The following is a 27296-nucleotide window of genomic DNA, read 5'->3' as shown; positions in this document are numbered from 1 at the left end:
GATGTGTCGGGGCCTACGCGAGGAGACACCATTCCTTATAGTGAACGCGAGGACTTCCCGTTGTCACGTCAGATAATCTCTTGGTTTCCCTGCGGGACTAGGGAGGGTTTTCCGAGGGGGGAATTGCTTCCATGTTCCAATAAAGCTGCGGGTCATTCTTAAAAAAACTGATTCTTCACAGGTCTGCGCTAGGGTCTGACTCTCTGTCCTCTCTGGGGCTCATCTGCGATAATATCGCATAGGGCACAAGCTCCTGAACCTATACGCACGAGGTGAAGCTGCTCGCAGCATCGCGAACTCTTTTGGAGCTTCCCTAATGTTTGGAATGAGAGTCTCATATAATTGAGAATTACCGCCATGATCAATGGGCTAGTGCATAATTCCCAGAGGTTCACGGAGCCTCCCATGCCTGAGGAGGTAGACGGCTCGGTTAGGATCAGCAAACAGAGCGGGAAAATTCGAAAGTTGTCAATCTCGCTGATCGATCGACTGATAGAAAGATTGTTCGTGTGCCCCAGATGGGACTAGGTACTAGGTGATTGGAAGACTCTTGAAGAGATATCGAACTCCAGCAGCCACGTCGGTCGGAAGGTGCAGTACTGACCGCTTGCTCTTCCCGAGGTTTGATTAGATTCGACCTTCAATTTCGCCTCATTACGCCGGCGCCGCGTTCGTCTCGCCGCTCCAGAATGGATATGGACTTCATATACATAGTCGGTGGCGGTCACAGGGCTGCCGTCAAGACCGAGCTCAGAGATAATCCCGCTACAGGGAGGGTTATACAGCGGTCGCCATTCTCGTAGTCCTCGAGTAGCGCGAAATCCGGATTCCTGTTCAAGTTTCTCATCGATCCCAGCCCTGCAAAGTGAATCTCGATTGCCGGGTGGGAGGAGCGGGCGGAAGAAACGCTGTGGGTGCTTCTCTTGTGGAAGTCCTGACCAGGAGAGCTCCGAGTCATGCTCCCAGAGTCGCCGACCCTACGTGTGATAGACTGTGGTCAGCAGTGACTTCATCATGAATGCCTCAAGTACTCAGTCGCCATAATCATGCGCAGGGTCCCGATCAGATGCCAAGGAGAGATTTCGGCTAGGAAATATGCGCGGTACTTGGCTGCCTCGACGTTCTAACCATCCAGCTCCACGCCATCAGTGTGGTGTTTCTTGACCTATAATCCACAGGGTGGACGCTACCTGTGGTCTCTCTCGATATCTCCAGTGTCATCCCCGCTGTCTTCAGTAGGCTGATGCTGCGCATCCTGTACAAGCGGCTTGTATCTTCGCTCCATTTTATTGAGTCGATCTTTCATCGCAATATTCGAAGGAATGAGGTCTGCGTCCGCTTGCGCTAGAGCACCGGCTAGGATCGTGGAATCCGAGGAGAGGAAGTTCGGGCAGCCGGCAGTATGTTCGTAAGGACGTTCCGAGGCTATCCCGATATCCTCGAAGATATAAGGATATCGCGAGGACTCTCAGGCTCCCCCACGGCTGAAGTCGCTCTCCAATTATTATCCATGGCTGGGAGCTGGGAGATGCACGATACCGTCCGGAAGCTCTCAGGCGGCGCAACGATGCGTTTCCCCAGCGCCTGGAACCTCGGCGGTAGTTTTATAAGGGGACCCTGAATGGTGGAATGATTTGCGCTCACGGAAAAGGCGTCTTTGTAGAAAAAGGCAGCTCGCGAGCAATTTTCTCGACATCCTTCTTCCAGCACCGTCGCGAGAGAAAGGACCCCCTGGCAAGCGTAGCCGCGGTAAGATGCGGCTCCGCGGGATCTGTTTCGTCGTTTCGACCATGGCTCCATCCCTCTCCATTGATTGCCCGCCAAAGTTCGAATTCTGCGCGCCGAGCTCCCAGCTGATGTCCGTGGAGGAACATTCGAAAACGCTCCGGGATAGAACAACCGCACGCGAGCGCTTCATCATGTGCTCGATTCTCCCTGCATCGGATGATCGACTTCACGGTTAGCTCTTCATAGGATATAGCCTTGAGGATCAAAATGGAGTGCCTGACGAAGTCTCGAATCATATTTGGGAGATTCGGTGAAGAGGAGCGAGCCACTGTCATGCGTCAGCATTCTGTTATCCCCGCTCCCTGCCCAGAATTGGAATTTGGGCATCCGGCTTCTGCCGTCCGCAAGCGATTATTCGTGGACATCGAATCTCTCTGTACAAACTTCCCATGATCGAGCAGTAGCTGGAAGAGAAGCGCAGCTGTTGGGTACATCCGGCCTGCATCGACTTTCAAGGAGTTAGGAAGTCGGGGATGATTTTCCTTGGATCAAGGGACCATTAGCATACGTACCGAGTCAGAAGGGAGATTCAATGGCTCCCAAAGCCTGGACTAGATTCACGAGGAGGACTACGTTATCCTGTTTAGCTCGTTCGGTGGTGAAGTTTTCGTGTTCATGGATCCGTGATGATGCTTTGAGGTAACTCATAGATGACTTTCAGAACCGGAGATCTGAAGTACTCAAAAGCGAAGGCTCACGGAGATACGAGCCATGCAGTCAGCTCGAGAGCTCCGCCAGTGTCTGACCGACGCGAGGGATCTACGGACGCTCAAGGGGCGGAAGGCGAGTGATGAGGGCTCCGCAATTCTGCTTAGCTTTTGTGAGAGAGTAATTCCTGTTCCCCGACTTGAGCGTTGTACCTATTTATGATGTTGTTCCAGGAAGCTCTAGAGAAGTGTACGATTTACCTGAAACGTCCGGTGCTGCAGAGTGTCCTAGATTCAGCCGAGAATACGGGCAGCAATCTGGGCTGGGATGAAGTCATCGATTTCGTCGATGTTCTCATCCGGCAGATTCTGCAGAGGAAGACCAGTGCCAAAGACACCGCCGCTACTCGGGAGGAACGCGAGGCGGCGATCAATCTTCTCGACCTGCTCGTCGCTCTCAGCATACGAAGTAAGTCGATCTTTGCATACTTCACGTATCTCAAGACCTATCCGTCTTTCCCTGCCCCCGATAAGCTCCAGGCTGACGTTCGTATCGGTGTCGACATGACACTTCTCTTTGTCTATAAACAAGGATTCCGTCCACAGAGGCTGGTCGAATCCGAGCTGAGGAAGTAATCCGATTGATCACCCCAATCCTCCACGATAAAGAAAATCGACCCCTTGTGGGCCGACAGCTTCTGAGAATCCTCAAACAGCTACTACGCGCTCCGCATCATCGTGCGAATATCTCTTCCGAGATGTACAACGGTCTTATCAAACTCCACACTGCATTCATAAAGTGAGCATTGTCCGACTAGAAGATCATCTCTTCATTCTCGATGTAGCCTGTCGTTCAAAACTCGATCTCCTATCCTCCCTTCCAGCCAAATTGCAGTTTTCAATCCTGGAGAGGTTGCTGAGATGCTGCATGCCGTCATCAAAGCTGCGATCAATTTCGCTGAAATCGACATATCGAAATGCTCGAGGTTCCTGGAGAGCATCATCGCCAAGCTCATGGCTGCGTAGGTTCCTAATCCTCCAAAAACTTCTTGTTCACGTCCCATCGGAGGCTTCCGAGAGCTCTGAACCGACGACTTACGTGTGAGTGCGCATTGCAGGCGAGAGTTGGCATCAACGGTACTCATGGTCCATGTTCTCGGCATCTGGCGGCTACTCTTCGAAAACTACGGAGAAGAGTATCCGAAAACGTTTGCGAAGCTGGCGAATACGTTCCTGCTTCCCACAGCCCGAGCCTGCCATGATAATAAAGACAATCAATTGGTAAGGGAGAGACGGGAATGATTGGACAATCATTGAGGCGAAATTGTCTGTAGCGTCCGAAACCGATGCTTGAAGTGGGCGGTGCTTGTTTTTGGCAGGAAATCATGCTATTCCTCATAGCTGGTCAAATCCATTTGGTTGAAGATAAGTCAACGGCCTGCTTCATCCTAGAGTGGATAGTAGACATCACGGAGAAAGCACTCCGAGGTGCCCGGCTGAAGCAGACGTCATCGCTCTTCCATGGCATGGCTTCGGCGTGGACCAGTTGCGCGAAACACCTGATGACCTCCGAGGACAGGTCCGTTTGAGCGAATCGCCGCTGTCGAGATCAACCAGTAGGAGCCCGTCCCTATTTGATGAAATATTCACTGAAGTAGGAGTAATAAGGAAATGACTCCCCCGAAAAAAAGGTGCCTCGTGGATCGACCATCGGATTCTCTGCTCTCGTCGGGTGAATCCACGAGCTCTTCGACGTCAGCCCCGAAGAGGATTAGACTCTCCGCTCATGAGATGGGGATCCTTCCGGCGTTCGAGAGCTACCAGGCTTCCAAAGACTCGGATGCCGCTGTTTTCTGGTTAGTTCCCGAATGAGAGGGCCGGTCACGACCATCTCCCTTGAATTCTTCGTTTCACGAAAAGTTTCTCATTATGGACCGTGCTCGGAGCAGCTCGTAACCTTCCCAATGTCTCAGGTTGAGCGTCGTGAAGAAGTACCTGGACGAGTGTCCAGCAACGGTCACGTCCTCGACCTGCTGGAAGCTCCTCGAAGAAGTCTGCTCCGATGTATTCCAAAGGGCGCCAGAGGTCCGACCGCATCTGCTCATGGTCATGGATTCCCTTCTGTTCTTCAATCGTATCGCCGAAGTTCCTCGGCACGTTGTGGATATTCTTGTGCGATCACTCGACTCTAATCAGTGTGTAGAACGTGTCTATCCGATAATAGGACGTTTCGTGACGAACGATACAAAAATGGGCTCCCTGACGACGAATCTCTTCAAGCTCCACCATGAGAAGAACTCTGGAGGCTTGTTGGTTCTCAAAGAGCTCTGCGCGAACGACCTGATAACCTCAGAACGCAATCGATTCCTCGAGTGGGTTTTCGATATCCAAACCGATCACTTGTCGCTCAAAGCCAACGTCATCGTCGCATTGAGTCTCAAGCGGACGTCCTGTGCTTTCGAGGGACGGCAACTAAACGTCGAGTGTTTACCGAGTGTCGTTGATCTCGTTTGTCAGAGACTCAACAACATAAACTCAACGGAACGTCAATATGTATATGTTTCAATGCTGTATATTCTGAAACTCCTCCACGTGAGGAATCCTCCTGTGATGCTGGAGCCCTTCATGGTCGGGACTCACGAGCATTTCCTAGCGGCTACGCGCTCCGGTAGTAAAGTTCCTGACGAAGAGCTCTCTTGTGCCTTAGAGATTCTTAGGGATTGCCATGGTCAACCGACGAAGCGGCTTCTCAGATTTAATTTCGATCCTCTCATGGAGCTCGTCTCCACTGAGCTGAAGTCCGAGTTCCTGAGAGAAGGCGTGCTGGATGTTACCCTCGACGGGGATGAGGGTGCCAACGCAGGTGAGTTGTACGGCGGACCGCTCGGAAGATCTGTGGATCTGAACGGCGTCTTCTGGTCCCAATTCGATAAGCTTCTATTCTCGGCAGATGTCGATGAACTGCAGCAGGATCACCGCCTAGAACGCGCATCGAAATTATGCTCGTTTTTCTCGCTGCACTTTCTGCTGACAAACGAGTCTTTGGATGAGAATCTCCGAGATGAAGCAGGGGATCGAATGCTCCGATTCCTCAAAACCCTCAGGAGTTTCAAGGAGGAAACCCTGAAGACCGCTCTTCTGACCGCCATTATAGCTCAGCTTGTCAACCCCCTGCTGCAAGATCAGAGTATCTGTGACAGCGGTGAGGACTCGATGCTGGCGCTGATCGGTCAGATGTTACTGTAAGTTTGAATCCTTCTGCCGTGGGAGAAGCCTTTATTCCTCGATGCCACGGCATCTCTCCCTCGTGTTCAATATCGGTGTCACTAATCGAATTATTCTGCTCGTTCATTCCAAAGCACCCAGCTGGAGTTAGTTTACAATAAGCCCAGTCTCGTAGAAATGATATTGAAGCCCATCGAAGACTTCATGCGTTGCGCCGCGAAAATTCCTCCACAACAACGGACGGAAGAAACCGCAATTGCGAGGAGACTCCTACGTCGCTTAGTGTGCGGCTCCAGGGACTTCCAGGGCAGCAATGTCGCGCTCGGTAGAGCCGTTGTCCGAATTCTCGCCGCGACCGCGGACCTCGATCCTGAAAAAGCGTGGTTGTACCATGAACCGACTGGGAAGAACAAGAAGACTGGCTGCGTAGAACTGCTGATCGAGTATACGGGTAGTCAGGAATTCAAAGTTCGCAAAGAAGCCTTCAAAGAAGTCGCTCTAATACTCGGAGGCGATAAGTACACCTTGGTCCAGAAGCGTAGACTGCTCGACCTCTTGTTCGACTCCTGTGGTGTTCTCCTGTCGGAGATCAGAAAAGTAAGTCCCCTCGGGACATGATCTTCATGGGAAAAAAATCCGACTCTGGGAGCCTGAGTTGAATCGTTTTCCAGAGGAGCGCCGCCACCAGAGTCGGGACTTCCAACGCGGATTCGGGAGGATGCTTCCTCGAGAAAGAAGAAGCTGGTTTGAGAATTTTCGCGGAGACGGTGAAAGGAATTCTGGAGGGGAAACCGACATTGAAGGGTCTCACTCTAGCGAACAGCCTTCGACTCTGGAAGGCAGGTTGTTTCAACTCGAATCAACTTCTGGATTTGCTCAAATCTCTCGGAGAGATCACTGACTTCTTCAAGAATCACCTACGAGAGACGCTCGAGTTGTGGTACAGGAGATTCCTGCTCAAGATTGACCTGAACGATGCACAAAGTATGCCTTTCGAGTTGTTCGGGGGTTTCGAGCACTTCATGAGGTAACTAAATCACAGAAAAGGGGACCTGAAGTATCATTCGATTTTCTGTACCTTCGTTGGAAAAGGTGTATTTCATCATCAGCTACATACCTTTCAGTTTATTCGGTCACATCGTCACGCCAAGTCTACTTGTGCTGGGAAACCAGGATGTGACTCATCATATCAGAGAGTACTTCGGGGGAAAACTGTCCGAATACTTCACTCCGATCGCCGTTAGCTGTTTTCTGCTGCAGGGGAAGTATCTCGAGTTCTTTGTGGACGTCACGAAAGGCTTGGATGTTCCGAAGCTGCTGAACGAATACTTGGTCCCCATATATACTGAGATCCTGCTCTATTGCCAAAGTCGGTGAGTTTTTTACATCCTCGATCCCCTTCGTTTCCGAACGAAATTCCCAGGAAGACGGGAACGCTTTAGAGAATAATTGGGGAGTCGGATGAATCTGAGGATTCGCTAATTTTTTCTGATGGCTCAGGAGTATCGATGAAGACGCGCTTGCTTTTCCTGAGGAAGCGATTTTGAAAGCTCTGAAGTCACTCACGGATATCACGCACAAAGGGAAAGTCTGCCAACCCTGGGAATTATTCAACGACAACAAAATCTGCAAATCTCTACCGACGAAAATCGTCGCGAGCGTTTTCGCGCGCCTAGCAGAGGAAGATGATCCGTGAGTTGCTTCACCTGTCGGTCTCATTGGAACGCCTATATTCACACAATAACCTAGTTCTGCCTAGTTTACGACCATCTCTGATACTCCTCCAACTTCCAGGGAGAAGGTCGTCGGCATAATCAGATTACTGGCTGATAACCTCGTTGGGCCGCTGGCCGAATCTGATCTCAGCGTCACCTATTGCACCACTGCTCTGACAATGCTCCTCCAAACAACCGCGACTCTCTTGCTAGACAACCCCGAGAACCAATACATCTCTACAACGTGTGTGCCAATCCTGGAACGCTTCCTGAAAATGGATATCGATCTCACTTTCCTCGTTGCCCCAATATTGGCGATCATGAGCCGAGTCGAAGCTGAGGGTCTGGCGCGAGAATTCTCTCAGAAATTCGGCGCGCTCGGAGCAATTGTTGCTCCAAGATCCAACGAGGTGGACGAATCTCTAAGCTCGGATCAAATATTAACGCTCGTGAGTGGAATCCGCTATCCTCTGACAGTTCGAGCACCTGAGGGATTTTCCAAGGGAAGGCATGCGGATGAGCACCTGAGAGCTCAAGTCCACTCCACTTCTCCTTGCAGCTGCAGAGCGTTCATTTCTATCTCATGTGGGACCGATCCGCGCATCCGGTTCGGCTCTTAAGACGAATACTCGCCCACCCCTACATTAAAGAGGTGCTGACGACATTCCCTGAGGACGAAGGACTGAAGATGCACGCTGAGGATATATCGATCGATAATCACCCCGGTTATGTGATTCTATCGACCCTTCTGAGCAGGATCAGAGCTCCTACCAATGAGGTGCATGATTGACCAGGGAATCAGGAGCGAAACCTAGGAACTCTCTCTCCCGTTCCCGGGCGACCTCACGATCCAGAGACTCACACGGTTGGGTAGTTTCAGGAGACGGCTGAGGTCTTCCCGTGCTTGGAAACGCTCGGAAGCACACCATTTCGTTCGTGGACATTGAGGCCGTTCCTCGATGAATTCAGTGACAGGAATCTAATTTATCTGAATGAATCCTGTCGAGGCATCGTCGTCTCATTCGCCGAGCAGGGAATCATGGAGCGTTTGCTGACTTCACTGTTTGCGGGGTCGAAATTCCCGAACGTGGTCGTGGAGTGCCTTCAGAATATTTTCCACACAGATCTGGGCTGTGAGATCGCTTCTTCAATGGACTCTGAGCGAAGCTTATTCCACGACCATCTCCTGGCTTTCGTGTCTCGCTCGCAGAAGAAGCTCCCGCAACTTTGTAATGAGTCACAAGAATCGATGCCGGACCTGACGGTGATCGGTAGACACGTCGGGAAGCCCAAATGGATCCAACGAGTCACTATTCTTCTCGGGAAGCTCTCCATGGACCCATACCTGAAAGCTATTCTGCCCATCTGCAGTCTCGACGAAGGTTTCTGCGGGTGAGTTCTTCCGGAAATCGGCTCGGATACCTGCGGGCTTCATCTCTCCAGAACCCATCCCGACCACTGATTTCGTCTCTCTTGCCCGCAGAGATATTTTCCCGCTCTTCCTGTACTGCTTGAGCAGCAAGAAGAACGCGAACCTGAAAATTCGAGAAGTACTCGAAGGTGCTTTCTCCCTGATCAGTAAGACTTCGGAAGTCAACAGCGACGAGAGGAGGGACTTGACCAAGCTTGTGAAATACGTATGTCTCCTGCACTTCCATGAGGAGGATATCGACAACCTGGACCTTCTAGTTGTCGCTAGAGCTGCGTCTTTGTGTAACCTTCCGGATGCAGCTCTCTTGCTCATAAGTCTGTGGTGGGATCGTTTGAACGTCGAAGAGGGATGGTCCGATCCGATTTCTTTCCAAGAGTACAACGGTCCGGCAAATCTACAGCTGGTTCAGGTAATGATCGAGAATTTCTGAGAGATCCGACGGAGCTGCATCGATCGCTTCTAGCGATGGACATTGTTCAATTCGCTTTCACAGGAGATCTTGGTCACATCCTGTCGCGAGCTCGGGGTTCGTGACAGTCTCCTGGGTTGTTTCTCTATTCGAGCCAACGATGATATCGTCCGTCGAGCACTCGGGGAGCCTTTCAATCATTTGGAGTTACTGTTTCAACGAGGCGAGTTCGATGCCTTGAAGAACATCGTCCAAAGCCAACAATCTCCTTCGATGACAGCAGAGGAGCTCGAAAAGTACTCGTTGGACTGCGCGTTCCGTCTCGGTCAATGGGACCAAATGTACGTTCGCTTCGCTTGCCGCTCAATCCTCTGGAGCATCGGTCTCCATCGAACCGAATCCGAGCTAAGGGTGACTTCAGGCTCCTCATCGAGGATAAAAATTCCAGGTCGGGAAAATCCACGAACTTTCGGAAGCTCACGATGGTGGCCCTAGACAGCGTGACGAGCTTCGACTCGATGCTAGCCAAAGATGCCACGGTCGCGATGACGAAGAGTCTTCTCTCGATGGCTTCAGTCAGTAATCTGACCGTATCCTTCGCGGCCTCGACATTCCTCACGCAAGTGGATCAACTGAGACTGGTGGAAGAATTCCGAATTTTGAAGACTTCTTCGAAGGTGCCCTCGACGTCTAGCGAATGGCGGAAATTCGTGGAGAGGTCTACTGGTCGACTTCGCTGTGGGAGGCCGCTAGAGATCATCGAGGAATACCATTGGATCATGACCCTCATCTTCAAGTATGTATCGTTCAGGGACCTTCTCTGTGTGTCCGTAGAAGGAATTAATCGGGTATAATGATTGTCGAACATCATGAGTTTATTATTGATAGAGTGTGAATATGAACGGTGGATACCGAAGTTTTTTCTGACGGGAAACTCTTTGTTGAAGGACAATACCCCAAGTAAATGTAGCGGACTTCATGCTCAATTACGGAATTCAAGCGGTCCAGATGTCCAGCTTCAATTTGGCCAGAGCTGCTCTCCTCCAATTATCGTCTCTAAGGAATGCGAAGGAACACTACGCCTATCTGGAAGCAGCGGTTCAAGCACAAATGGTTCGTTCCCCCTGTTTCCGGGAGATTCGAGTATTTCCCTCTCAAACCATACGGCGCCCATCCATACGGGGGTCATGGGAACTGTGGAGCTGACGACTCTCTGGTGACTTTTCAGGACGTAGGGAACGTCATGACAGAACAGCTAAGTGGAAGACTCGTGAATTTTTTCGAAGAATCGAGAGAGTCCAAGACGCTGCACGCTCGAGCGCTCCTCCTCCGCGGAAGGATACTCTCGGAAACCAAGAAAGCAACGCCTCTCCAAATAGCCGACACTTACTTCAAACCGGTGAGTGCAAGAAGTGACTTGAACGATTGATGGATTCCAACCTCGAGATGAGGGCAGCCCCTGCGCCTAACTTGCAATCGGAGATCTGGGGATCTCTATCCCTTCACGATGATACACGGGATTTCGTATGTTTTGTCATGATGGCCTGGATGAGGGCACCGACAACACCGAAAACAACGACTGTGAAGGCAAAACGTTTCTGACGAACGAAAACCTGCACGTAGCAGCCAGGGACTTTATGAAGCTGCTCCTTGAGTTCCTTTGCGATGTTCGCGCAGCTGCGTAAGGCTTCGTACTTGTAATCGGGCTTGCTCCAGTCGCTCGAGTTCCACATGCCGCAGCAGTGCTGTCTCGTTTGAAAGCGGATCATTTCGTTGAGAGAAGCCCGGTCTCCATCTTTGGTGCGCGAAACGAGCTCGGTGAAATAATTTCTGTAGCCTTCCGAAAGGCTGTCGCGAACCAACAGCCCGCATCCAAGGCCAGCCGATAAGAGGAGTATCAGAACGACGAGAGCACTATATACACTGATCAGAGTCTTCCGAGCAGAGCCAACCACCATGAATCCGATTAGACTGAAAGCCTGCAGCGAAATTCCAGCCGCGAGTAGGAGCAGCGTGCTCAGATGATCAGACGAATGGAGATCGCTGGCATAGCGGAAAGCGGACACCGATATGAATACCGAGCCGGCACTGAGGGGAAGAATCCCCAGGATGTGTGCACTCCACGGCACGTACTTCATCGTACACTGCGTCGGTGTGAATGACTCTCCGGATACTACGGAGTCCGTCAACTCGGTTGGCAAGTCATCTAGGCTGACAATGAAAAACGGGGACAACGACGACGATCGGTGATCATCGTCGAATAACAGCGACCTATTGACTCAATAGAAGAATTTTACGGTAACGCGCTTTTCAAGGGCGCTGACTCAGTTTTTTTGGTACAATCGTTTTTGTCCGCGCCGAATCAGAACGAGTCGTCATCGCTGTGATAATAAACGTCTGACAGAGCCGTCAGCCGAACGGTGGGCGGACGCTCCGGCGGTTTTCGGTCTTTCGCCTTTTGCTCCTTGACGACGGTTGTTCATCCGGGAACCCTTCCAGGCTGTTGAGATCCTGCAAACTCATGGAGACGATTTGCGCGAGGAGCGCATCAAGGCCTACCGAGAGCTCGCGAGTTTCGCGGACGAGTGCTCCCAAGGGCTTGCGGCGTATTTCAATTCTGCGGCTTTCAACGAAGACACGCAATATCTGGCCAAAGAAAACAACATCAGAGAGGGTGCGGCCCAGCTGGAGGACCAGGACATGCGGAATACAAAAGTGAGCGTGGGACTAGAATTCGTCTATCCATTGGGCTCGGGTTTCAGTTATCGCTAGGCTCAGGTTTTCGCATTCGTCTGAAATGAGAGGATCCGCCGATTTCAGATGATGCTGCGCGACATCGATCATCTCAAGGGACAGATACAGGACAAGAAGGACAACTTGGCCAGTTTTACGTTAAGCGCTCTTCAGAACTACATCCAAATCCTTCGTCTGGCGGACGATCAGAATACGAAATACCGTGTCTTCTCGCTGTGGTACTCACACAAAGACGATCCCGACATTTCAAAAATCCTTCAAAAAACCATGAACGAACTAGCCTCCGAAAAAGGCACTCTCCCCGTCCACGGCTTCACAGACATGTTCTACCAACTCGCCGCCTGTATGGGTATGTTTTCACTCGGTGTCGCGGACAATCGATTTTGGAACAGAAGAGCTCGGGGTGGAATTCTTAGCCGTATGCAGCGTGCTTATCCGGGAGTGCCCGTGATTTCCAGCGCAAAGGTCAAGCAAAAGGCCCGATGACGAGTTCCAAAGACAGCTCCAACAACTGGTGATTCGACTTTGTCGTACACATCCGTTCCATTGTGTCCCCACTCTACTGCTATTGGCCAACCCTCGCTTGGGCCGTCCGGTTGGCAACAAGGTCGAACTGAAGACCAGAGTTGAAGACCTAGAGGAACGCGGGAAAGCAGCGAGAAAAATTCTTGGTCAGTAATTAATGATTGACTGTATGGACAACACAAGCTCATGATCACGCGCATGCTCACTAACAGTAACAGACTCTATTCAGAACCATACAGCTCTCAGTCCGCTCGGGACGTTCGTTTGAAAGTTACCGAAAACGGTCACTATTTTCCAGATCATTTGAGTACGCTGCCGAAAATGAAGTCATACATCACTTGTTTGGGAGTCCTCGCGGCAGCGTATGCTGAATTATCCGCGGATTCATCAGTCGCTCAAGGCAGGGGAACGATACAGTCTCAGACGTCGCTGATTTCCAAAACGAAGTATTTCCAGGATCTACCGATCCTGACCGAAGATTTAGCCGTCAGGCCCGATGGGAATTACGATGGCGTAGAAACCGTGAGTCGAACGAGGGATCCGGTTGACGGAGAAAGGGGTCAAGCTGGGGATCGGCCAGATGGGTTGGGATTAAATCCGGGGAAATATTTTCCAGATCAAGGACTTCATCAGACAGTACGAAATCTGTGCTGGCCTTTCCCGACCGAAAAAACTTCAGGTGCGAGGAAGCAAAGGCGGATCTTTCTCCCAGCTGCTCAAGGGCAAAGACGATCTGAGACAGGACGCCGTCATGCAGCAACTTTTCAAAGAGGTGCACAGTCGTTCGGTTCCCGGAGTCATAGCTGTCGTGGGTTTCTTTTCGGTAGGCTCCAAGGGTGTCATTGGTCTAATTCTTCTCTCGTTATTGAAGGTCTCGAAGTTGCGCTCCGATGACAATCGATTCCGAGTGCGGATGAGAACTTATAAAGTAATCCCATTGTCTCGTTTCGTGGGAGTAATCGAGTGGGTGAAGAACACGGTTCCACTTGCGAGCGCCTTGAGCGACTGCAGAGAACGAAGGAAAAATCCCTCCAAGAAACAGCAGCGTTCCCTCAAGCTGAAACAGGCTCACGAGATTATGATGTCGATCGGGAAACTGTCGACTGCCGAAGCCAAGCGGACCAAATACCTCCAACTCTGTAAACAATTCCCGCCTGCCTTCAGATACTTTTTCATCGAGAAATTCCGGGACCCTTCCGCATGGCTCGAGCGCCAACGAGCGTATGTGAATAGTCTCGCCATCACGTCGATGGTTGGCTTCATAATCGGTTTAGGTGATCGTCACACGAACAACATCTTGATCGACCACTCAACTAGTGAGGTGGTTCACATCGATCTGGGCATCATCTTCGAGCAGGGAAAACTGCTCTACACACCGGAACTGGTTCCGTTCCGATTAACTCGCGATTTGGTTGATGGCTGCGGAATCTTCGGCATAGAAGGTCAATTCAGACGGACTTGCGAACGCACCCTTGAGATTCTGCGACTGAACGCGCAACTCATGCTCACAATAGTCGAAGTGATTCTGCTGCACGATCCTCTCGCCTTGTTCTCGGGGAAGGCAAAGGGAGGAAAGGACAATCCGTTGAAGGCAGAGCAAACCCTGTCCAACGGTGAGTCGAACATCTCCTCCGGGGAGAGTCGATTTATGGTCGAGCTTCTGAAAAACATGAGATGATCGGCTCTTTTCCCCGCAGAACAATTCCGAGATCGGGTCCTACAGCGACTGCAGGACAAGCTGAAGGGTATAGAGGAAGGACATCTGCTCAGCGTTCAGGGTCAAGCCAGCATAACCATTCAACAAGCCATGGATCCCTTGCGACTAGCACAGATATTCCATGGATGGAAGCCGTACCTATGAACCCAATAGTTAACGGTGCGAGCCTCAGACCGTCTGAATCTGCGCCTCACGCTCCAGTCTGAGCATCGACCGTTCGTCCGTCAGAACTCCATCTTCCACGACACATTCCTTGAAATAAGGGGATAGTTCCGTTCTCAGCAAGCTGTACATTCAGGGGTGCCATCCCGGAGCCCTAGTTTTTTAATCCAACATACATGGTTCATCGGCGTTCACGCTATCCATTTGTTTTGAAATCATCATGTAAATAAATAAGAATCAATCAATCAATCGATCAATCAATCGAAGATTAATGATTAAGCTCTGATCATCCTCAGCCACGACATGTTTTTTTTTGGCGGAGTTCCCCCATCTTGTCACCCGAGAGCCGTCCGCTCGAGGATCGCGGTCCATTCCGGGGAGCCCGCTCAACTCGACCATTGCGAAAGGTCGCAGGTTTTCGTCTGGTGGTAAAAACGGCTCCAGTGGGACTCATCTCCAATCACGGATTCGCATTTATTGTCTCTTTTATGTACACGACGATTTCATTAAATAGCATCTCCACCTTCCAGCGATCTTTTCTCTTGGGTCGACTAAGGGTGGAAGTAGTATGTCAAGCCGTGAGGTTACTCCAGCACGGGCTGACCCCGACTCAAACTCAAATAACAGTGTAGACAGATCGTCATCCGGGACTGATCCTTTACAGCGTAGGAGAAGTGGGTAGTAGAAGTCGCAATATTGAACTAACTCACATGATTCTCGATCCCCATTAAAAAGAGGATGGGGAATTCTCACCGCGTCTCATCGCTATTCACAAAAACCAACACATTTTGCTCCAGCTATGATTTGCTTTGCTTGTAGTGTTTTCGATGGAAAGGAGAGTGCCCTTCGGCGACGATGTTCGGAAGCAACTGCATCTCAGACCTTGCTTTCCGTCATCACTGAAGGCACGTCCCCAGCTCCTCCGCATAATTGAAATGAAATCATGCTGGAGACACGCTCCTCGATTTTTCGCTCCTGCATGAGCCGGAGGAATGATTCCAACTTCGTGTGTCTCATGCGTGCGCGGATGCGCGCGCATCCTTTTCTAATATACCTCGACTCGGATTATGAGCTACTTATTGATCACGACCGACTCCCGAACCTTCTCCCACGTCATCGTTCATCTCCTTGTCCGCTTTCTGTTCCCCACCTCGTCCAGCTGATAAGCGTCTGATAATCTCTGAACACTCTACGAACGGATCGCTCTAGTCAACTTTGACAACCGAATAGATTTTTCTCACGAACCAGAAACATGCGAAGAAACCTACGGTGCCGGTCAGCAGGAAAAACAGGAAAACCATAATCGACGTATAACCAAAGTAAAGGAAAGTCGACGCCGCACCCGAGATCGAGATCCGGGTGAAGTAATGAATGCAGTAAACGAACAAGTACAACGCCGTCGAGCCCGATGTCAGGTAGGCTCGCCACCACCAGTGATAGTCTTCTGCGCAAAGATGGAAATAGCAGAGGAGGATCGTCGTCTCAGAGCACGTTATGACAAGAATGACGAACACCAGAAAGAGGAAGCCGAACATGTAGTAGGTTTGAGAGGACCAGATCGAGTTCAAGATGAAGAAAAGTTGGATGAAGATACAACCGAACGGCAGGATCCCTCCCATGAGAATTCCGGGAACAGCCTGCGTATATAGGGTCTGAGTAGGAATTTGACGGGGGATCTGATTTGTTCGGACTGGATTTTCGAGCGTTCGTTTCTTGAAACCGAAGTACGCGCCGACGAATGTCAATGGCAGCGAAATCCCAAACCATAGGGCAAGAAGAGCGATTAGAGTCGTGAAAGGAACGGCGGCCGATGATTCCTTCGCCCACAGGACCAGATTCAGGCAGAAGAAGATGCAGAAGACGATACCGGGACATAGCAAAGACGTGAGCAACACGTTGGACTTCCACTTGATTCCTCCGAAGGATTTGTAGATCCTTGCCGAGACGTAACCCGCCGGAGTTCCGAGACAGACGTAGAGAACCATGGCACAGGTCATGAGGGCTCCCCGGTTCGCCGGAGAGAGGAAACCGAGACAAGCGAAGAAGAGTGTTATCAAAGTCATGATGAGGATCTGGATTCCTGAACCAGCGAACACAGCGAGTAGCATTCCTTTCTGGGGCGGACGGAACACATCGCCGTGGACTAGTTTCCAGCCGAACTCTTCGTGTGCGTCTTCCCCGCATGAATCCAGCTGATTGTAGCGAGCGATGTCTTTGTGGAGGTTCCTCAGAAGAATCATGGCCACCATACCGGTCAGGAACAAAACGATAACGAGCGAGTTCAGGATCGAGAACCACTGGATATTGGTCTGCGGCATCGACTCGAGGATGTAGTCCCAACGAGAAGCCCAACGTTGATCGGTCTTTTGGAATGTGACATCGTACGTGTAGGAGATTTCGAACGTATCGGGTAGTTCGTCGTTATTCATCGGTAGCGTCATCGGCTCTTTCGAGTCACAGAGGACAGACGTCTTGTCATCGGAGGGCCTGTGCCGGATCGACTCGGGCGAGACTTTGACCGAGATTATCCGTCCCCCTTGTTGGGTAAATGACGAGCCCCAAGTCTCTCGCTCGGACTTATGGTACCTGGAAAGAGAAGGATCAGGAGAGCTCGATCACCGCTTCCTACGGAAATATGGAATTTCCATAGAGGTCATTCCCCCACTGGATGCCACTCACGTTATCGTCAGATGCACGTGATTCAGCAGGTAGAAGGTATTCTGTTTGATGAATGTAGGATAGATGTTACACAGTCCGCGAGGCTTTTGGTTTTGGTAAGTGAAACAGCCCATCGGGAATCCCATCGAACAGTAGTATGACGTCGAGTCGGTCAGATAACACCACGTGACAGGCATGTTGTCCACAATCCAATGGTGTTTGTACATCTTCATCATCCCCTTCCGCAAGAGATCGAGCCGGTGTTGCGACGACGCATCCGATTTGTCGTACTTCTTCGTGCAAAGGAACGCACATGTTCGGTTCTCCAAGAAGTTTATCTGCAATGCAAGCGAAGGATACATGAGATGGAAACGCGTAGAGCGACCTTGTCTCCGGAGAGATAAGCTCCAATGGGGGGCGCCAGCATTCTGGGCCGAGTCCACTCGAGTCCGTAGAAGGAGAGTTCGAGGGGAAGCAATCCGTGGATGAGGAACAACTTGATGGGGATTCGATGATCTCTGCTTGTGGAGTTCGAATGAAAATTCAAGAACGAGACTGGATTCTAATCCAGTCGTAAAATCTCCGTGTCACACTGTCACAACCTACGTAACACCTTAACGACGTTTTATGGATCCATAATTAAGGGGATCCGTCGTGAACCTGCCGATCGCAAGGTCGTCGGCTTGCTTGCCTACCCACCCGTGTCCCGAGAGGCTTTTCCTCTATATTCACCTTGTAAGGGGATGGTCGGATCCGCTCGCCGAAAACAACCTGTCCCAGATTTTCTGCCGGAGACAACTCCTCGCCCGTCGTGCAGAAATCGAAGCTGCAAAGCAAAGTTCCCATCACCTGAATATTTTCCCTGAGTGAGATTCCGGAATCTATCCAAGAAAACGAAGAGCGAGTCCAAAGTTCTCCGAACCACCTCTCGAGGGGGAATCTTGGCGAGTCACCGGGCAGAACTCGACCGCTCTGACCCAAAACAATGAGTAATGTCAATTTCTAGATTTTTTCGCTGGAGCTCTACTGGCATTGAATTGGTGTTCTGTTCTCGACAGAGATGTGCGAACGCATCGATAGGCGTCAAACTTATAGATCGATTTGAATAAGAAGCATACGGGGCGCCGGAACGTTTCTCAATCCACGAGTGTTTCTTCGGCTGGAATCCGCATTCTCCTCAGCGGAACTTCAGCAAACTCCATACGAGCCACAATTCATCTCAAACAGAAGCGCGCCACGTAGCCTGCGACGCATGCGAACCGCTTAGCGCCCGCTACCCGACGACTTCTCGAAACTCCAACGACGGGACGACTCATCTGGTTGGAGATTCTATCACACATCCGTACAGAAGCCCATAATTCATCACCGACTCATTGTGCTGATTTTTCGGCGTCCCGACGTCCCCCCGTCGGAACCGTAGAGCCGGCTGCGGATGACTGATTCAAACGTCGAGTTCTGAATACTCACTGATGGTACTCATACGGCAGGACCGATTCATCAGAGTCCAGGCGATTCACGTAGAGAGCTATTTTAGACTGAAAAGATTAAGAAACGTGATTAGACTGTATCCTCGCTCCGTCCAAGAGCTCTGATTACGGACCTGTACGGTTTGGAGAGCTTGAAAGGAGGCGGAGATTGATTCGAGTGTCAATGAAATGCTCGTCCACGGCTGGTACGGAATCAGCCCCATCGATGGGCCGAGTGCGATTGTGGAAATGCAGCTCACCTGACACTGCGAGTTGGCTAGATCCGCGGGACAGTAATTCACTGGGGCCAGACCAGGAAGGTAGAATGTCCATGCCGGTGCGGCACCCAAAGCTATTACGATCCCGATTATATGGAGGGCCGTACCAGAGATCGCCGCTGTCGTCGTCGACGACATTACCACTCACTGCTGCCGACTCTGCTTCTACCCCCCGATGTTGCAGCTGAAAAACTCACTCTGGGCCGAGACACCTATACGTTCAGATCGCACGAGTGAATTCACGTTCGAAACGCAATTAAAACACGTCAAGGAATGGTGACAGATAGGCGACAGCAGCCGTAGCAGCGAGAGGCAACACCACACCAGCAGCGGCAGCCGACGACGACGACCAACAACACACGGAGAGCAGTCGAACTTTCGCAGCAGAACACGTAAACAATCGAAAGTCTAGAGGAGGAAATGTACCGGTTTAGGACCTCTTAGGGGAGGAAACAATAGGGGGCTGACTGATTTTGGGAAGGCCACTTATCGGCCACCTCCTAAGAAGTCTGCGGGGCCAGCCCCTATGGCCACTTATGGAATGCAATTCGGCTTGTACGCTCGGCGTGTCGCTTTTGTACGGCGTACGGCCGGAGCGGCCCGTATCGGCCTGGAGCGGGCCGTATTGGCTCTGTACGAACCCGTCAGGGACCGTCACGGGCCGTCACGGGGTTATACGGCCACGAATTGAGGGTTCTCATGAATATGAATCGCCTACAATCTGCGAGCTCATTCATCGGTACCGGGAAGCAGCTCTGTCTCAATAAGTTTCCCCAATCAGGAAATTCATACGGCAAAAGATCAAAGCACCTTTTCGGAAAGAATTTCTGTATTTGGGACGAGGGATCTCGTTGAATGCTCATTCACTCATGCTTATTAACTTGACTTCATAACCCATCAGCCATCATGTATCTCGGAGCTCTTCTTCGGCTTCCTCCATTCTGTTCAAGTGCCCCTCTCCAGCTTTCGAATCAGCGGTTCTCACTAGCGCTGCTTGTTTACCCAGCGTGCTTTTCACGAACATCAGTTGCTGGAACCTTTCGTCGCTAAAACGCTCCCGATAATAATGCCTCACTCTCCTAGCTCTGCTAAACGCCCTCTCGCAGGGTACGCTTGTTGGGAGGATGATCTTGAGACCCGAAATCATGAGCGCTAATGGGGAATTCGCAGAACTTGCCCATATGATTCTTTCTCGTTGGAAGTCATCTAGGGTCCGTTCGGCTGACTCCTCCGTCGAAGTGGAACTTGCTTCCTGCACACCTCGGATTCGGTTCAATCCTACCCCGTCTCGCATTGACCAAGAGTTCGAAGCTGTGTTTCAAGCGATCAACCTCTTCGATTTGCGTGGGGAGAGAGTCATGGTACCGGACTGAGAGTACCGGACCATCCTTCAGGTACTTAGCGAGCTCGGCTATCACAGCGGGTCTCTCCAGCAAAATCGCAGGAGCTTGAGAAAACGAGCGAGAGTGTCGTCGAACTTGGAAAGAATGCGGAAATCTTCGAGATATCTGCGGAATTTTGAAACATCGTTTCGTCGTTGAATTATCCTTCTACAGACAGCACGGCAGATTATCTTTGCGAACGGACCGTCGCGCTCACTCAGAGTCTCTACTAGGCTCTGAAATGGATACGAAGGATTGGTACATTCGACGGCTTCAGTCAATGAATGGAAGAGAGCCACTTCCGACATGCGACTCACGCTAGAAAACTGGGTACATCCGGCAAGGAATGAGGATGCATACCTGAAGAACATGCTCTGCGTCGAGTAAGGTAGCTCCGTCGGCAGAGATCATTTCGACAGACCTCTCGATCAGGGCTAGTGACTTGATCATATCTTTGATCTTCTCGTCATCCGCGCTTTTGAGGGGAAATCGGTCTTTCCGATGGAGATACACCATCCGCATTTGTGGTCTGAGTTCCAAGAATCTTTGCAGCATTTTCAGGATGCTGTTCCATCGCGTACGACAGCTCAGAAGCATTTTTAGCTCCTTCTTCCCATACAGGCGACGCGTTCCCAGCATTGATTCGTGCTTAGTACAGCTTTTCGCAAAATAGAGAGAAGCGGTTCTCACACGGTCAATTAGCAAGCCATAGGGTCCAGTGCCGCTGGCTTCTAGGGTGGGCAGATCCTCCATCGGTGTTCCGGAACTTTCATCGTCGTCTGACGATAATGTTCCGATAATAACCCGAAGATGTTGTTGCTAGTAAGGTCCTTGAGAGGATACTCGCCAACCTTATTACCACTCACTGTGAATTTCACTCCCTCCTTGATCCTTACCAATTCGGATTTCGGTCTAAGAGGTCTACTGTTCTTCAGCTAATCGATACTCATAATTACTGGATATCTTCGTACAATGATACTTCGGCCAAGATTGATGTTATTTATATCGACTTTCGGGCAGCATTCGACGTTGTTAACCATAGATTGCTCATCTCGAAGCTTCCCTCTTTTGGCCTCTCCGGTCGACTCTGTGATTGGTTTGCGAGTTTCCTCCATGACCGCTCTGCCATTGTTAGAATTGATTCCTCTTTCTCCCGCCCTTACCACTGTTCGTCAGGTGTAGCTCAGGGTAGTGTCATTGGACCTCTTCTATACCTGCTGTTCACAAACGATCTTCGATACGAGATTGTAAATGGTGTCGAGTACCGTACCTTCGCTGACGACACAAAGATCTTCGCTGATATCTCTAAGCCGGGAGCGCGTGACGCGCTCCAATCATCCCTGTCCAACATCGGACGTTGGGCTCTTCGTTGGAAGCTCCTGATCTCTTCCTCGAAATCTTCTGCCATCCATATCCTCCACGATGCGCCTTTCACGTACATGCTCCTCGATGAGGCTATTCCTGAGAACCGCCAGGTCAGGGACCTCGGGGTTGTATTCAGTTCTGACCTAAAACCCGAGAGGCATGTCCATATGGCTATCGCAAGAGCGGGCAGAACAGCAAATTTTGCGCTCAGAGCTTTCGATTGTAAAATTCCGGAGGTCTACCTCCGCGCCTTTGGGGCACTTGTTCTGCCTTCCCTGCTCTACGGTTCCGAAGTCTGGCGACCCTGGCTCAAGGGCTCCGTGGCAGCTCTGGATGGACTTCAGCGGAAGTTCCTCAGAAGAGTAGCCGCTAAGTGTGGAACTGAGCTTGATCGGTGCTTCCTCCCCTCAATTAGCGATATCCTCGACGATAAGGACCTGAGACTCGCTCATACAGTTCTACGTCTTCAATTTATGAGAGGCTTCTTCATTACCCGCCCCACAAACACTCGCTCTGGACGGTTATTCGTCATCCCCAGAGCCCGCAATAACACTGTATTCAATAGTTTCCGCTGGAGACTTTCCAAGCGCTTCAATGATCTCGGCCTGCCTTGGCCCCTCCTTATCCCCCCGGATGATTAAATAAATAAATCCGTGTATTACCAAAAACGGATTGATGTTCAAGGAGTCGAGGACGACGAGATGTAATGCGTGAGAGAAGCAGGTCTGTGCGTAGAAGGGCTGCGGCGAGACCGCGTCTCGCAGAGGTCCGCCAAGCTTGACCATTCTTCTGGCGGCATCTGTAGTTATCCCCGTGAGGTCACTCAAATTCAGCTTGAACTGCCGCAAACCGGCCAATAGAGCGGCCATCGAATGTTCAGAAGAGCATCCATACCGGAGACTCAACAAAAGAAGTTCCACACTCTTTGATTGTATACAGGGAATCGATTCTGAACAGTGGAGGGTCACACCGAGATATTGTCTTCTTTGAAGAAAGGCTTCGTCGCACGTCAGGGAAAATCTCACTTTATTCCCATTAGCTACTCTTAAGTTCGCCAGGTCTCGGATAAGTAGCATCCTCAGCTCTTTGGCGCTTCTCTCGAAAGACCTCGTTGCTGAAGACCTTGAGACTTCGCCAAATCCTGAGCGCGCGAAGAGAGTTCGAATACTATCGAGATTGGCCCAAGAAAAGGGCATGCCTTCCGCAAGTAGACTGGCTAATATTCGCGCCTTTAGCTCTGGCTCTCGTCCTTTGCGATCAGTGCTATGCCTCCGGGCATGGTTTCTTACACCAGTAAGACTGTGTTTTGAGGACCCACGACCTTCCCGCAAATTTTGCATTTTCCAGACTTGATTGGGCTATTCGGGTGCGGTCCCGATCTTGTCAAGTCAAATTGATCGAGAACTGCAAGAGATTTCATGATTCATGAGTGTCAGTGTAGAACTTCGCGGGGTTGTGAATTGTGAATCGTAATATGAAAAAGAATCATCTGAGCGAGAACGTTCGCACCTCCGTCCTCGCTCGAGGTTTCGGTGACCTGTAGCGAGTGCTCATTGGAACCGCTTGGATCTCCTTCTCGTAGGCGACGGCACAGTGTCCGAAAGTGTCGAAGCACCATTGAGAGCTTCCCCACACGGTAGCTCTTTTCTGAATAGTTCACCACTCCAGGGCAGGATGGTTCGGTGGTCAGCGCCGCAGATTTATCTAACATGGGTCCTAGGAGGTCTGCAGGTTCGAATCCGACTGCCGGCGATTCGAATAATGATAACATGGCTGATTCCGCGGGTATCTCTCGATTCTCATTGAACGTCGATTCCTCGATCCGCTCGATGACGTCCCTCATTGCATAGATGAAGCCATATGCATGAGCAATGATGGATGATGGACGAGGCATCAGTTCCCGCTGCGCGGCGAACGTAAATTAATTCCCGCTCCGCGGGGAACGGAAAATAGTTTCCGTTCTCCGTTCCCGAGAGACCGAATTTCATGTCGAAGGGACTGCCCGATCACTGTCAAATATTCAGGTAAGATCATCAGACCCATGGTCTACCCTCCGACCCTCCCCCATCCGGGGTTTCCATTTTTGTGGAATTCTACACTGCGTTTTTCTTGTACGCACTTCCCATAGACTTAACATACGTACGATTATACGCTATCCTCAGCATACGTACTAGAGAGCGCTGCGGCTCGGTCTTTTATAAGCGGGTACGGCCATCTCCTCGACTAAGATGGCCGCCTAGCGGGATCGGCGGCCCCCCCCGCTATCATAGCAGACGACGTGACTCGGAACTGCTTTGGATATGCAGGATGACGCGCGATTTTCAGTCGACTGCTTTCTTTCTCCAAGGTGGGGATGGCAGCTGCCGCCTTCATGAACCGCTCTACCACCGGAGCGTACGCTGAGGTTTTCCGCTGCTTGAAGCAGGCGGTGCCGGAACACTTGGCCGAGGATCCTTCGAGTCGGTCGGAAAGTCGGAATGCTAACTCATAAGAAATGAGTCGTCTGCTACGTTCACCCGCTCACTTTGGTACGGCACACAGTGGATCAAAATGAGTTTTTAGGTGGACAAAAGTCATCTCGGAATTTTCGTACCAACTGATAGCTCGGCATGAAAAGCGATGTCTGGAAGTCGGAAAACCATAGAGATCTCGGAATTTCCTGCTGCTGCTACGGAATACACAACTACCGAATCAGAAGTTGGAATTCGGGCATCATGTGACTCTTTTTCCTCTAATCAATGAATTTCAAAAACGGAGCCACTCCACCCTTTCCGGCGAGGATGGAGGTTTGTTCTTAGCCCACTTCTCGTCCGGATCTTGAGTTTGAACGAGATTCGGACCGGATCAGACATGTTTGAGGTTGCTTAGAAGGATGTGATATCTCTCATGGATTCTTCCGAATTTTGTCAAACTTCGCGATACCAAAAGTATAGTGTCGTCTCGCGGCCCTGGGAGCTGTCTAGACTGGGACACTCATCAGACCTCCGGCAATCAGAAAAATGAATATTGTCACCCGGTTTTACCCGGTTACCGAATAATAATTTATTTTCGTCACCATGAAAATCTCCATTCACGAATGAGAAGCATAATTCCTTGGAGACACAGAGACCATAAAACGCCGAATTCCTTTATTGGACGCCATCGTTGGACGTTCGCGGTTTGCACGTCAATGTGCAGATAACGGCAGCACATGCGCGAACTGCAACAACGGTATCCGCTCGTGTAAGCAAAGTTCGCATTCATACTCCAGTGGTGCGGTAAACTCGAGAACCTCTAAAGGAAAAGTCATCGAGCGTCGACCCGTAAGTAGCAGCTTTACTGAGGGTCGACGTAGAGATTGAAGTCGGGTCCTCGGAGGTCAATGATGACACTTCAAGCACAGAATGTACGGATGACACGGAGATTTCAAGCGACTCTTCGAGTGATTTCTGTTATTGACTCTAAGAAATAACAGAATGTATTATGATCGCCTAAACCGTGATTGGTCAGTTTTTTCTTGTATATCCCGACTCGGAGACACTTCGCAAAGCGAAATTTCACGAAAAATAATTTTGTCCACCTAGAAACTCATTTTGATCCACTGTGCGGCAGTGGCTTGACAAGCGTATCTTCGAACAAGAGGAGAACTCTAGTTGTGCCAGATCGCTGAGAGCCATCGAAAACTCGACGATTCTCAAGTTGTTCATCTCCAGCCCGAGACAACAGCCTAACTTCGGAATCGATCTGAGTACTTCGTGCTCGTGTTTAGGAGTTTTCCAGCTTATCGTGCAAGCATCCCTTAGCTTGGAACACGAGGAGAACTCGAGTTGTGCCAGATCGCTGAGAACCATCGAAAGCTCGACGATTCCTCAAGTTGTTCATCTCCAGCCCGAGACGACAGCCTAATCTCGGAATCGATCTGGGTACTTCGTTCTCGTGTGTAGGAAATTTCCAGCGCGGCAAGGGAACTAACGTTTTGTTGACCCGATGAGTCCGAATGAGATTTCCTAATACGGTAGTACTCGAGTTCGAGATTTGGAGAATAACTGTCCGGAGACTGAGAGACAACGAAATCATTCCAGGTGGAGAGCCATGGCGAGCCAAGGGTCCTCCCCCTTAGGGAGGACGGCTCGATAAAAATCGCTACAGTCTTGATATACTTCCCAAAAGCAAATGGAATCCTCTATCGGGATGCCGAAACAGGAGTCTACTTTGGGGTAGAAGGCGACGGGGAAAAGCTCTTCCCTCCTCGGACTCACGACAAATTCTTCTGTGAGAGACCTCCTAGTAAGTCCATGCGGCCCTTCTAGGTGTATCCCTGTTCTCGACGTAGCGGAAACTGGCGAGATCCGCCAACCCGTCTATATCTCTAATATATGTACTTGCAGCGGTGCAGCTTTCAGTCGACGTCCCAGAGGCGCAACTCGCCGACCGACGAGCATTTGTGAGTTTAATCGAATTTGAGCTTTCCCTTCTTGCGAATTGCTCTCACCTGTGGAGAATCATTAGGTACTGCTCGGATCTCACTACATAATTCACTCTCAGGGCGGAGACAGCTTGCGTGCTATCGACGGCCTTCGACGACGTCGACGACAATACCAACGACTTAGCGACCACACCAATTCTGCTCATCAGAGATAGGAATAATCAGCGATAGGACATAAGCTTCACATCACGTAAACTATTGATAATAATCACAGAAATACTCTGGGCCTCCATATTCATTTATCGTGCAATCATAGGCTGACCGATGGGGAGGCGGGAGCGAAGCGAAGACAGCACTTTTTTTAGGGCTTTGGGAGGCAGTCCTCCGGGATCTCGCATCGAAGCCGCAGGATTTTTTTTTGACGAAAACTCGACGAGGGGCGACGTTGTCCTTTTTTTGGAAAATTTGAAAGTTTCGAGCCATCGCTCCGAGCGGCTTTCCGACACCATCCCCCGCGGCAGCGAGTGGAAACTCCCGATTTTCTTAAACAAACTCCAGTGTATGCATCGCTTTTTTCCTCTTCAGGCTCTGCTGAAATTCATAAACGTGAAGACGGTTGCTTGCACTCTTGCTGGGATAGGCACAGTCTTCTCGATAGGCTTTGTCATCGGCCACGCTCTCTGTAAGTTGAAATTATAGCCATCACAACAATATATACATATGACCAGTCATGCCCGCTCCGCGTCGCGTGGACGTACGTTGGGTAAAGCGTACTCGCTTCTGCGAGCGGATGGAGTCACAACCGTCGAAGTCGGTGTATCTGACTGGCATTGTTCCGCTACAATATACAGACAATATTCATAGAATCGATGCAGACACTGAACACGATCGTCTTTCTTTGCAGCAGGGGACGCGCAACAGAAGGCGGGAAACCCCGGCTCCGGTTAGTCGGGAAGAAGGCAAATGAGTACAAACTTTTTCTAGAACACGTGGACGAATCGACAAGAGCTACAGCAAAGGATTGATCTTTGCGCGGGTTAGTATAGTGGATTCAGCGGATATTCTCTCCTTGGAGCAATAGAGGCATGGAGAAGTCACTAAGCAGATCAATCAGATTGGGATCCGACAGAAACTCACAGAAGAGGACTGTCAGGGGATCTCGAACATCCCGCCAAGTAACGCGCACAGACATCTAAGCGCGCGTCTGCTTTGTCCATAAATAAAACACAGTCAGTCGTTTGTGATACCTCGACCCGGCCTGTTGGTTTCTTACAAGGACATTACAATCGCAGAGGCGATTCCTCAGCCAATGCGAGAGAGATTGCTCGAAGTTCTCAATCGGTTTTCGGAAGTGATATCAATATCTAT

General features: G+C 50.6%; 2 protein-coding genes across 2 annotated transcripts; one reads left to right on the top strand and one right to left on the bottom strand.

The window, feature by feature from the left end:
- Nucleotides 1-2499: 2499 nt before the first annotated feature.
- tefu (Serine/threonine-protein kinase tefu) lies at nt 2500-14609 on the top strand. Its single transcript, XM_029112737.1, has 28 exons — nt 2500-2575; nt 2674-2904; nt 3042-3234; nt 3320-3457; nt 3554-3716; nt 3815-4014; nt 4127-4291; nt 4409-5298; nt 5386-5677; nt 5795-6257; nt 6332-6687; nt 6785-7033; nt 7161-7352; nt 7455-7824; nt 7935-8153; nt 8256-8767; nt 8859-9216; nt 9301-9557; nt 9665-10012; nt 10164-10329; nt 10445-10615; nt 11716-11931; nt 12037-12319; nt 12429-12641; nt 12794-13017; nt 13112-13267; nt 13367-14108; nt 14193-14609. The coding sequence occupies exons 1-28, from the start codon at nt 2500-2502 to the stop codon at nt 14354-14356; spliced, it is 8007 nt and encodes a 2668-aa protein (XP_028968570.1). The 3' UTR covers nt 14357-14609.
- A 217-nt stretch (nt 14610-14826) lies between these two features.
- TM9SF2 (transmembrane 9 superfamily protein member 2) lies at nt 14827-19142 on the bottom strand. Its single transcript, XM_003747891.2, has 5 exons — nt 18759-19142; nt 18500-18567; nt 17765-17858; nt 17054-17370; nt 14827-16960 (listed from the first exon to the last, which is right to left on the bottom strand). Exons 1-5 carry the CDS (start codon nt 18912-18914, stop codon nt 15580-15582), a joined length of 2016 nt encoding a protein of 671 aa, XP_003747939.1. The 5' UTR covers nt 18915-19142; the 3' UTR covers nt 14827-15579.
- Nucleotides 19143-27296: the final 8154 nt, after the last annotated feature.

The sequence above is a fragment of the Galendromus occidentalis genome, unplaced genomic scaffold (assembly GCF_000255335.2).
Source record: "Galendromus occidentalis unplaced genomic scaffold, Mocc_1.1 scf7180000077526, whole genome shotgun sequence".
Classification (NCBI taxonomy): domain Eukaryota; kingdom Metazoa; phylum Arthropoda; class Arachnida; order Mesostigmata; family Phytoseiidae; genus Galendromus; species Galendromus occidentalis.
This window is presented reverse-complemented; position numbering and strand designations above follow the sequence as displayed.